The sequence below is a fragment of the Ambystoma mexicanum genome, chromosome 3q (genome assembly GCF_040938575.1).
Source record: "Ambystoma mexicanum isolate Mex_15411 chromosome 3q, UKY_AmexF1_1, whole genome shotgun sequence".
NCBI classification, from domain to species: Eukaryota; Metazoa; Chordata; class Amphibia; order Caudata; family Ambystomatidae; genus Ambystoma; species Ambystoma mexicanum.
Genome location: NC_090926.1, coordinates 401525039 through 401535751, shown reverse-complemented (window position 1 = coordinate 401535751; position 10713 = coordinate 401525039). Strand labels below are relative to the sequence as shown.

The window sequence follows — 10713 nt, the reverse complement described above, 5'->3', positions numbered from 1 at the left end:
GGAAAGGAGTCCCCTGTGGAAAATTAAGGGAGCTAGGGTTACTTAAGTGAAGTAACAAGAAAGTAGAGGGCACACAGTGGTAAAAACGGGGGTATGTACATAAACATGTCATTGTCACAAGGAAACAAGATCCCATGATTTAAACTGGAAAGCACATGTCTAGTTATACTCGAATTGGTGGACAGGGACTGGCCTCGCATCGACCTGGATTCTAGAAAGATGGCACAGGCTAATAGAAATGTAATAAAATCAAATGTGTCAAATACTCCTCTGAAAATTAAAATTAGAAAGGGCATGCTGCCCACATACACTAGATGGAGGAAACGTGCATTGGAGGAGCTCTAATGCCAATTTCTTCCCAACTACCCCTACATTGCCCAATCCAAAATATGTGGGGAGAGTAAAAACCTTTAGATGGTGCTGCAGAGCAATCCCATGGAGTTCTGTAGCTGCTATGCAGTGCGTGGGCTAAAAAAGAAATGGCGTGCTGGACGCTGCACGTGGAGCTGAAAAGAGCAGCAAGCGTCTGCCTGAGCAAAGAAATAATCAAAATTAGAAAAACGGCATGACTAGTGCCTAATCTGGAGGAAGGATGGAGGGTCAGACAGTGGCCGACTGCCAGGGCAATGATTTACCTTTCATTCGGGAGCCAGTCTACAGTACGGTGCTCCGGCTGCCTGTGTCAGTTCGGAAAGGAGCTGTGCGACATTGCAGGGCTATGCGGTGCTGCGCATGCGCCTTATTCTATGCGCTAATCCAGCGCGCATGCGCTGTGGGGCTCTGCAAGGCCGGCGTCTTGGTCGCCTGGCAACGTGTGCACGGAAGTGTACTGTCGTACGTACAGGGTCTAGAGCTTTACAGCCTTGCCCTTTGAAATAAAATAACACACTGACCGATTAACCCAGCATTACTGTAGCGAAGCACTGGAGGGCATAAAGCAAACACACTGTAGACCTTGTGATATTTTCAAAAGTGGTTGAGAATTGAGTAGACCATAAAAAAGCCAGATTAAGAGGACCGCAAACTGAGTTCATCTATGTATCCTCATAACATCAAAAATCATGTGCAGAAACAAACTCAAAACATAAGACACCTATAGGAAATGGTTAATGTAGAGATTCTTTATTGATTACAAGGTACGACCGGGAATGGAAAGTTAAGAATCATATTGATTGTAATCCTTTAATTAAAAAAAAGACCATAAACGTTAGCAATAAATTAAGGTGTGGTTAATAGGTCAGCCTAACATACATGTTCTTTGAAAGTAGAAAAAGGGTTGCACATCAGTGGAGATCCCAACCACCACCCAGGAAAAATCCCAGCTACAACAAAGACCATTATTCCACCTTTAAACAAAAGAGGGTTTCTGTACACATTGCATTTATCATACTCACTCTAAAGCCACAATATGTTGCCCTTCCATGAAACAGTTTGCACTCTGACTTAACCCCAGTAATTATCGTTAAAATATATTTTTAAAAAGGGCTTTTCTTTTTTCTAGTGGTTGTGATAAGTTCTCAGGTTTTCCTCTGGCTTTTCTATATGCCAAACATTTTCTTGGCATTTACAGGGCGGTTGTGGGTAGGGTATTATTTACCACCATTCCTGTGTTCCCTCAGGCAGTGGCTACTCACCAATGATATGTGGAAAGGAAGAGAATGCCCAGCCACAAAGATGTACTGCCTAGTTTGGTAAAGATTTTGCAAGACCAGAGAAAGACATGGACGAGCCAAGCCATTCTATGATCTTATTGAATGCACAAAAAACTCCTCTTCACTGTAAACAGCTAGAATATCAGAACTCCATAGTTGGATTCCTTCATTAAACATTCCCCAATCTTTCCTGTGGCAAAGCCGGATATTTCTGTGCATAACTAGGGAACCTCTTTTGGTGGAAGAAATACAAGTTACAAAATGTTACACAATTCTTTCGGCACAGGCGGGTGCTTTATAATTTGTTTACAGCATCAAAAACTAGAACGGACGCTGGTAGGGAATGGACAATGGCTGGTCGGAGGAAATAAAAAGAAGTTGATTTTTTTTCATAGACGTGCTTACTATTGAAAACATGGCTTCCCTGATACATTGGTCAACAAAGAAGGGACAAAAAAAGGGCACAGCACAAAGAAACTGATATTTGAGTCACAGAAACATAGGAAACTAGGTATTCACAAAGTAAACAAAAACTCAAGAGATTTGCTTTTTAGCAGTAAGCCACATGGCAAAGACAAGGGGGACAACTGGGGCACTAAGAAACATGTTTTTCGGGATCTCTTATGGTAAAGGTTGCATGGGCTTGATGAATTTGCATTGCTGCTCAGAAAACAACTGGTTGCGACATTTTGTTTGCGACCATTGAAACGCGTTTCGCCATTTAATGAGGACCCCCTAAACACATATAAACACGCATCCAAGGGATATGTATATATATATATATATATATCTTGGACGTGGTGATCAAAATCGACCAAACAGTTCACCTTCAAAATGTTGTAGACCAGAAAACAGTGCATTAGTGTCGGTAATTCTATAAACGCCTGGAAGACGCATGCCGGGATGCAATAAAAACTAGTCGAATAGGTTAAAATGTGTGCAGTCCTGCATTTGAGAACAGGGGATGCTATAGCATTGCTGGCTGACCACCATTAACATTGCAAAAATGTATTTAGGAAATTGTACAAATTATATACTCGAATGAATGTGATGTCAACCAAATAACAGTTCCAAAGCTGAAATGAAAGTTATTAGAAGTCCACGTTGTTTAGTCCTATAGTTCGGCCTTTCATTACTGGTGCCCCCTCTCTTCACTTACACTCTCTCAGTCGGAAAAGCTCACTAATTACACCCTGGAGCCAAAATCTCTAAGGCGAAGACAGAAGCAAATGATATAGATCATCTCAGACAGTTACTGCCATAACCCTTCCACCACTCCCACCTTATGTACAAGGGCTTGTGGTAAATGTGTTAGAGGACACGACTTGGCAATACCATGAAACCTGGTGAAAACGGACATGTCAAGAGCCAGAATATTATTTCTCGTTTGGACCAGAAGCGTGGAGAAATATACTAGGTGTAGCCTGGGAATGCTTGGATGAAGTCTCATGGTGCGAAAAACAAATTCCACAAACATGTTCACATAGCCTCACCACTCCGATACCCATTCAATCATGCATGGCCATACCATGCACACCCAAGTTAATACATTCACACCCATTCAAGATACAACTATTGCCATGCCCAGATAAAAATAGAGCAGTACACACAAATCTAAAATACCCCTCACTTTGAACTTTGCAAGCAGCTTTTGCAGGGGGACAAAGCTAATTGTGCATGACCTCAATCCTACTAATTTATAAAAAAGCCTTTATACAACACACATGTTCCAAGAAGGTAGAGCTCACGTAGAGCTCACACATTAACCCATGTGCAACAATGCACACAAAAACCAAAATACCCATTCAAACTTGGTCATAACCAAAGAACAATACATAAATGTGCATCTGTAGCGTCTAATCATCCACATATATTCTTTATTGTAGCGTCTAATCATCCACATATATTCTTTATTCGTATCACACTGAAAATACAGAAACAAAAATACCTGCAAGAATGCTTACATATGAACTTGACACAACCAAACATGAGCAGTCGCAGAGCCATACATACATACATACAACACAACATACAATACACCTCCAGAAATGTATACAAGGCAGCAAACAATCACTCATGCACGCATCCAACGTTTGCAGAACACACACAGACAGTGCGGTTAGTATAAAGCGATCAAATACAATGGACAGGCACACTGTCTGTAATGTGCTTATACACTTCTGCACATTCTTACTCAAACAATGGTAAGAGTTAAATGCACTTCAGAGACAGGAGCTGAAAAGAGCAATCACTGGTCACAGTCAAACACACAGGACTACCTACAGCTCAGCCTTCTTCCTAGCAACAAACAAATAGCAAGCATATGAGGTGCACTGTTCTGGAAGATGGTCAGAGGTTGGGCTTTTGGGAGCTAGACATGGTGGCATAAGCAACCCTAATTTCATAAGAAGCTCCCAAATATTTGGTCACCTGAGAGCTCTGAAGATCAAAACGGACTTCGCAAGCACTACAAGTACCAAAGTAAAGAAACAAATGGCTAATCCTGATAAAGGTGGTTTCTATGGGGGATCCGACCTGGTCATGGTCTAAAACGCCCCAGTTTGAAATGCAAGGACAATGCAGAAAAAGTTCACTCCAATAAAAAAACAGTCATGGCTCTCTGCGTGCACATGACTGACAAAGCATGTTTGTCTTATAGAAAGCTGTTAGACTCAAAATACCACTTTACAAAACGTCATCTGGAGAGATTGGACACTGTAAAGGCACACACCTGCATCAGCTCAAGGAAAGCATGTAATACCCTCAAGGATAAAGGCGGGACTGCCTCTACCAAGGGTGTTTTTCAGGGAACCTAGGCATTGCTAAGTAGAGCAATGCACAAAGAGGCCACTTGTCGCCAACAACCCGCTGTGACATCGAGAGCATGTGGCCAACTACAGCCATTATGGTTTAAATCTAAAGCAGCATACCAGGGAAGTATGGACTCTGCAGCGTTGGCATGTATAGGGCTCAGAGCGAACCTATACACTTAGCAATAGGCACAACCCCTGCTATAAAGCAGCTTTCTAGCAAGCATATGCCAAATGGGTACATGCAGAATGTACAATGGAAACAAAGTCTTGGGGACTGAAGCATTCCACTGACTGTTCATGCTCTACAAGAGTGCAAAGGCGCTTCCCTTCGAATATGCTCTCCAAGACATATGCATTGACCAGTCTCTGAGGAAGGATCCACATACAATTTGTGTGAATATATCTTATGTGTAGAGATGCAGTACAAATATGTGGAAAGAGTCTCAGTACAGAATTTCCCACAATGAGACCACAAGGAAGGGAACAAGGCATTTCCATCTGTCTCGCCTGCCCCCTCCACCCAAGATCTACAAAGCAAGGGTCAAGTTAAAGACATCAGCCGGACACAGAGGATTTCTCGTAGTCGCTGGATGAGCTGACTTGCCGTTCCATTTTTTTCTGCTGCTTGATCTTCTGGCGGATGTCAACCTTCTTCTCAAAGTAGTCCACAAGAGGCGCCTCAGTAAGGATGGATGCTAGGATCTGCTCAAAAGAAATGGACCAGTCAGCGTCTATGGTGCTACCGTACTTGGGGCCAGAGCCACTGGTATCGCAGCCAACCAAGACTGTGTCATCTGCTATATCTTCACAATGCAAGGACCCAGCACTGACCATGGAGTAGGATGACATGGACAGATCATCTCTGGTGTCATCGTCTGAGAGCAGCTGAGGGGGCGAACCGGTTCCTTCCTCACTCCCTGCTCCCTCGTCAGACTTCTGGTTTTCCTCCTGGGCTTTTGAGTCCTCAACCTGAGGAAAGTCTCTGTTTGATGTAACCCTTACAACAGCATCTGCTTCTTGGCTGTGCTCTGAAGGGGATGTCTGCTCTTCCTCGTCACTTGGCAAGTCCCGTGGTAGAGGTGTTTTTCTGACACCTGCCTTTGTGGGCTGGTTGGAAAACTTCTTGCCGACCTCGCCGATGCGCAAGAGCAGGCTGGCCACAGTGGCAATGGCATGGTACAGCTCCTGCTCTAGAGGGTCCTCACTGAACATGTTGTAGAGGGTCTTGCATAGCTCGATAAATTGTTCCTAAAAATAAAAAAAAACACAATTAAATAAAAGCCATTCGCTACAGGGGACAGACACTTCTAGATTAACTTCATTGCCTCCACGTGATTAGTCACACCAGCAAAATGCTACATATCTCATATCTATTGCACTTCTGGGAAAGTTGTGTTTGGCATTGGCTGTGATAAAGCAGCAATTCCAAGAGAGCTGCACTCTGGTGACATCACTGATAAGAGTTCTTACTACTGAAACATACAACAGTGTGGACTGAAAAAGTGCTCCACCGTGATCTAGCTTTCTTGCTTTTGAAATAAAAATAAACTAAATTGAAAACTAGACGACATTTCGAGTAACAGGCAAACACACTGATGACCTCTGAATGTTCTTTTCTTAGCTCTTTTTTAAACAATGCCAGCATTTTGGGACGTTCACAACTGAGTGGGATAACAGGTCCCATATGCAAATAAAAGTTCACAGGTGGTTTATTTTTCACATAGATCTTGAAGTAGGGTACATAACACCTGAGGCTTCGCCTATCCTCCTTAGGAGAATAGTTCTTAGTCTTTCCCTCAATAACTCTCGAAGCATGCTCTGCCTTTTTGGTGGCAAATAGTCGCTCCCAGTCTCAGGGGCTTACAGTGCTGTACAAGTTTTTCTTGTACAGTCTTTTATGGCTTGTGTAGGATTTGTCAGGGTGTTACATGGGTCCATCTGGACTTGTGGAATACCTCACGCCACCAGCCCTGTGGCCGTGGGTGGTCTGTATGGGAGTCAGACATCAGACTCTTAAAAGAGTTGGAGCCTGTGGTTAACAAGTTTCCATCCATTTCAAGCTGTTTGGATCCCCTCCTAGAATCCAGCTTCACCTCCCTCAGGAATGTCCACAAGGCCATAGTCCTTGGTCTGGTCTTTTTCTCTGCCCCTGCTCTGGTGCCACTGCCCTGCTTCCTTCTATCCACTTCTTCCTACTTTCTGTTCCATCTTTCCATCTCCCTTCACTTGCTTTTCTCTCTGCTTTACATCTTTGCACACCTCCATGCGCTAGTTTGCCCTTTCTTAGTTTTCCACCTCTCAGTCATTTCCTGTCTCCCTTCTTTTCTACGCCGTCCCCATCCTTGATCTCTCTCTCTTCCTCCTGCTGCCATTTTCTCACTCTTCTCTATTGTCTTTCTTCTCTCTCCTGCTCCTCTTCATTCTCTCAATTCTCTTAACCTTTCCTCCTCGTTGCACCACCATACTTTAATCTGCACCTCGCTATCTGTACTGACATCCACACCTACGTTCAGGCCTAATTAACTTTCATCCCTGAAGGGGTTTGGGCCAAGTTGTTCTATTGCACAAGTGTGTTTAGAAGTGTGTGCCATGAAAATGTTCTTGGAGACTTTCTGCTTTTTGGCGTTTTGGCTGACCACAGATTTCACAGGTGCCTGCAATTGGCTAGCAACCCCGTTGCGCAGAAATCCAATGTTAGATTACACACATTATTATTATTACTATCATTATATTTGCCATCTTCAATTTTTTAAGCACGTGGTTGCAGTTTGTGTGTGTGGGGGGAGCGGTCTGTGTATCTTTTCTACAACCATGTAAGATGTTAAGCTTCTGACATTTATGGGACCATGCAATCAGAAGACGGTGCTTGGGAATCTGCAGGTTTACTTGTGGTCTTAGACAATCCCACATGGTGTAGCTGCTCTCATACATGAAGAGGAGCATTCCTGAAGCTTAATCTTCTTCACCACCATTTGTCTCGACTGGCCCCTTTTAATCGAGATGAACTTGGCTGCTGCTCATCTCAGTTGATTCTTGTAGGACCCCTCTCACCATGGGAACCCATGTGGCTGCTTTCCTGAGTGCCTGGGTCATCCTGCTGCCAATATGGAAGCACAGAACCTGGGTCTAGCCACAACCAATCTGAATGCCGAATCCAGCCACTGAACCTGCAACCCCTTGGAGTCACTACAAAAGGACCAATGAAAGAGGTAAGGGGCCCCAGTGATCCGGAGTTCAGGGCACAAGCTTGCAAAACTTTTCTCATACTGGCACAGGGATTCCATTGGCGTAATGCACTCTCACTGTTGCAATCAGTGGAGTTCTGGCTAAAGATTTCCACTCCCTCTCCCCAGGTAACCCAGTGTGGTGGGATTTGGCAAGTACCCCCAACTCCTGTGGCTTTGCCAAAGCTGGTTCTGGGGGGACTTAAGACTTGCAATTCTCAACATGGTCCTTACCTAGAACATTGTCTCTTTTTGAGGCACTAGGCCTACTTAGATGGCACAGAACAGAAGGACTGCTTAAGTTATAAGGGCGTTAGATTTCTAAGGCAGTTTATATGAGCGCACTGCATTTTCTTTTAACTTTTCTGCTGAGTTTTATTAGTTTCAAGTATTTTGAAGTGCTTTTACTATTTTGAGTGTAATGTATAATTGATCTCACTTAAAGAGTGCGTGTGTATATGGGATACATTACTCGCTGTAATCTTATTTCAGAGTCCTCTATCTGCTTAGATTCACATGCTTTGCATAGGCTGACATCTAGTGGAAGCTGCAGAGTATTACATTATTTGTTTCTGACAAGAGGGAGTGAAAGTTGAGAGCGTGAAGTGTAGGTAGAGACCATGAGGTGTGAAAGATCTATGCTTCTTTCCCAAGCACCCACTACTCCAAGAGGGGAGGAAGGGTGGGTGCATGTGAATCTAAGCAGATACAAGCATCAGAAACACGATTACGGTGAGTAATGTATCCCTTCTGAGGCTTGTGGATCTGCTTAGAATGACATGCTTTGCATAGATTAGTAAGCAGTACTAGTAGAAGGAGGCGGGTTATTATAATGTGGCGCTGCAAAGAGATGTTTTATCACCCCTAGAATGTGTGTCGAGACAGTAATGTTGGCTGAAGGTGTGCACTGAACTCCAAGTGGCAGCGTTGCAAATGGCATCTAGAGGCATGTTTGCTATGAAGGCTAAAGTTGCCCCAGTTCCTCGAGTTGAGTGTGCTGTAAGGAAGGCACGGTATCAAACTGAAGACAGACACAATTATCACAGTTCAAGGGTGTTTATTGAACTTCAATGGGTTGTTGAATGCCTACCTAACCCTAAATTTAAGGATGGGAGCAAGCTACGTCCATCAAATAAATAACGCAGTCCTAGTGGAGTCTCTGTCAAAATAAAAGGGCCTATACTAATAAACCTATTATCAATCCTTACTTCTAAATACAAATGGTGTGGGAAAACAATGTATGCAAAAAGAAAAGTGTTCAATAAATAATATATCAGGATAGTTGAGCAGTTGGCTTCCCTTCCCCATGTTTTCAGCATGAGATAAGGCGGCACGTTTGAGCTTCGCACACACTCTGGCTTCTTTGCCACGAGTATACAGTTCAAAGCATAGGTATCCAGACCTCTTGTGCCAAAAGTCTCTGTACCATTCAAAGTCTCTTATTGCAGAGGGCCCGATGTAACAAACACACCAAAGTTCCTTTCTTATCAGGGTTTTCACATTCACTAATTCTCGGGTTCACTATTCACCAGGGGTCTCTCTCCTTCAGGTTCGTACCCTCTTTTGCACAATATTCACAATTGGTCTTCATCAATCGGGCTCTGACCACAGATTTCCCTCATTTGGGTTTGGACCCCTTAAACACAATGTTCACAATTGCTCTCCCTCGTTCGGGCCTCGGACTGTGTCAAAATCGAAGTCTTTCAATTGTGCAATGGATTTTGCTTAAACTGTTGCAGGACCACTTTCTCATTCTCATCTTTTACTTTCCTTTATCACCTTTTAGCTGGATACCTTACAGAGACCTTTGATTAAGCACACTTGCGGTGCCACACCACTCTGTCACAGATGTTTGGGTGCCGGACCACTCTGTCACAGATGTTTGTATCTTTCCTATCTTTGTTCAAACATCCATTAGGAATTCAGCTTTCCTCACGTCTTTCATCTCACGTGTTACAAATCTTCCTTCGTGCGCTCTTTATACAATGTTGCCGCTTGAAATCTTGACTTCAACACAGAGCGGTTTTGCATCAGTCTCCCCAACTCACCGCCTGTGTTGATCTTTCTGGCGCTGCTTTAATCTTGGAGCCAAGGACGGTACCACAGCGGGTGCTGCTCCTCCTCCTCCTCGACTCGATCAGCCATGTTGGAGGGCCCCAGGTATCTCTGACACAATGCAGGATTGTTCATTCTGGTTTCCTGACCTTATGCTCTCTAATAGAAAAGGTTTTAGAAAGTAACCGTCTCTTGCCGGAAAGGTCAACGGTCTATCCCTCCTTGCGCACACCCTTCTTGATTTGCCATCTTTCTCCCTTTGCTCAGCTGCTGTCTGGAAAACTATGTTCCTTCTTGTGCTTTGCCTCAATCAGAGTGTGCTATCATGCTCCGGCTTTTATCTGTGTGGGGAAGCTTAATGGAAGTCAGGTGTGAGTGGTTACCAGTAATTGCCTGACCTTGCTTGACCACAGTAGTAGTACATTTCAGGTACAATGCTCGGGTGCGAGTCTGTTTTCTCCCAGAGCGGGCTGTCCGTGTGAAAGTGTTCATGTAGGGAAAGGGGGGAGACAGGGTCGTTTCAGACCCCCAGGTATCCTACCTGGTAGGTTGGGGTAAAGGAGTTATAGGGAGAGGGATACCACGTCTCGCCATCAGGTGTCCAACTTCCCGAAGACCCTTTACCCAGGTGATCCTCCTGCACTGGTCCACCCCCCAGGGTCTGGATCCAAAGGCAATGGCAGTGCCCTGGCCACCTGGGAGAGAGATCCCAGGGGACTAGAGGATCTTGCACCACAAAATTGTATTCTGAGACGCGGTGTAGGCAGAGAGAGCCGCTACGTGTACTTTGAGTGAGTTAAATACTAATCCTGAGTCAAGTAGGTAGAGCAGGTAGTGGACTATATTGGTTGTTGAACAGTCGATTGGATTGCGAGACCGGGTCCTGCACCATAACACAAAGCCTTTGCATTTGTTAAAATAGCAGTGCCTTGTGTTAGGCTTGCGTGCCTCCTTGAGTATTTTGATGCA

At 44.2% G+C, this 10713-nt stretch overlaps 1 protein-coding gene across 1 annotated transcript; it reads right to left on the bottom strand.

Moving 5' to 3' along the window:
• Window positions 1-1106: 1106 nt before the first annotated feature.
• Window positions 1107-6053, bottom strand: LOC138582634 (TBC1 domain family member 9B-like). The gene has a single exon (XM_069654094.1). The coding sequence runs from the start codon at window positions 5675-5677 to the stop codon at window positions 5021-5023; it is 657 nt and encodes a 218-aa protein (XP_069510195.1). The 5' UTR covers window positions 5678-6053; the 3' UTR covers window positions 1107-5020.
• Window positions 6054-10713: the final 4660 nt, after the last annotated feature.

Bases quoted from the DNA above. Each gene is read 5' to 3' on its own strand.
- LOC138582634 (XM_069654094.1), bottom strand. From the start codon at position 5,677: ATGTTCAGTGAGGACCCTCTAGAGCAGGAGCTGTACCATGCCATTGCC.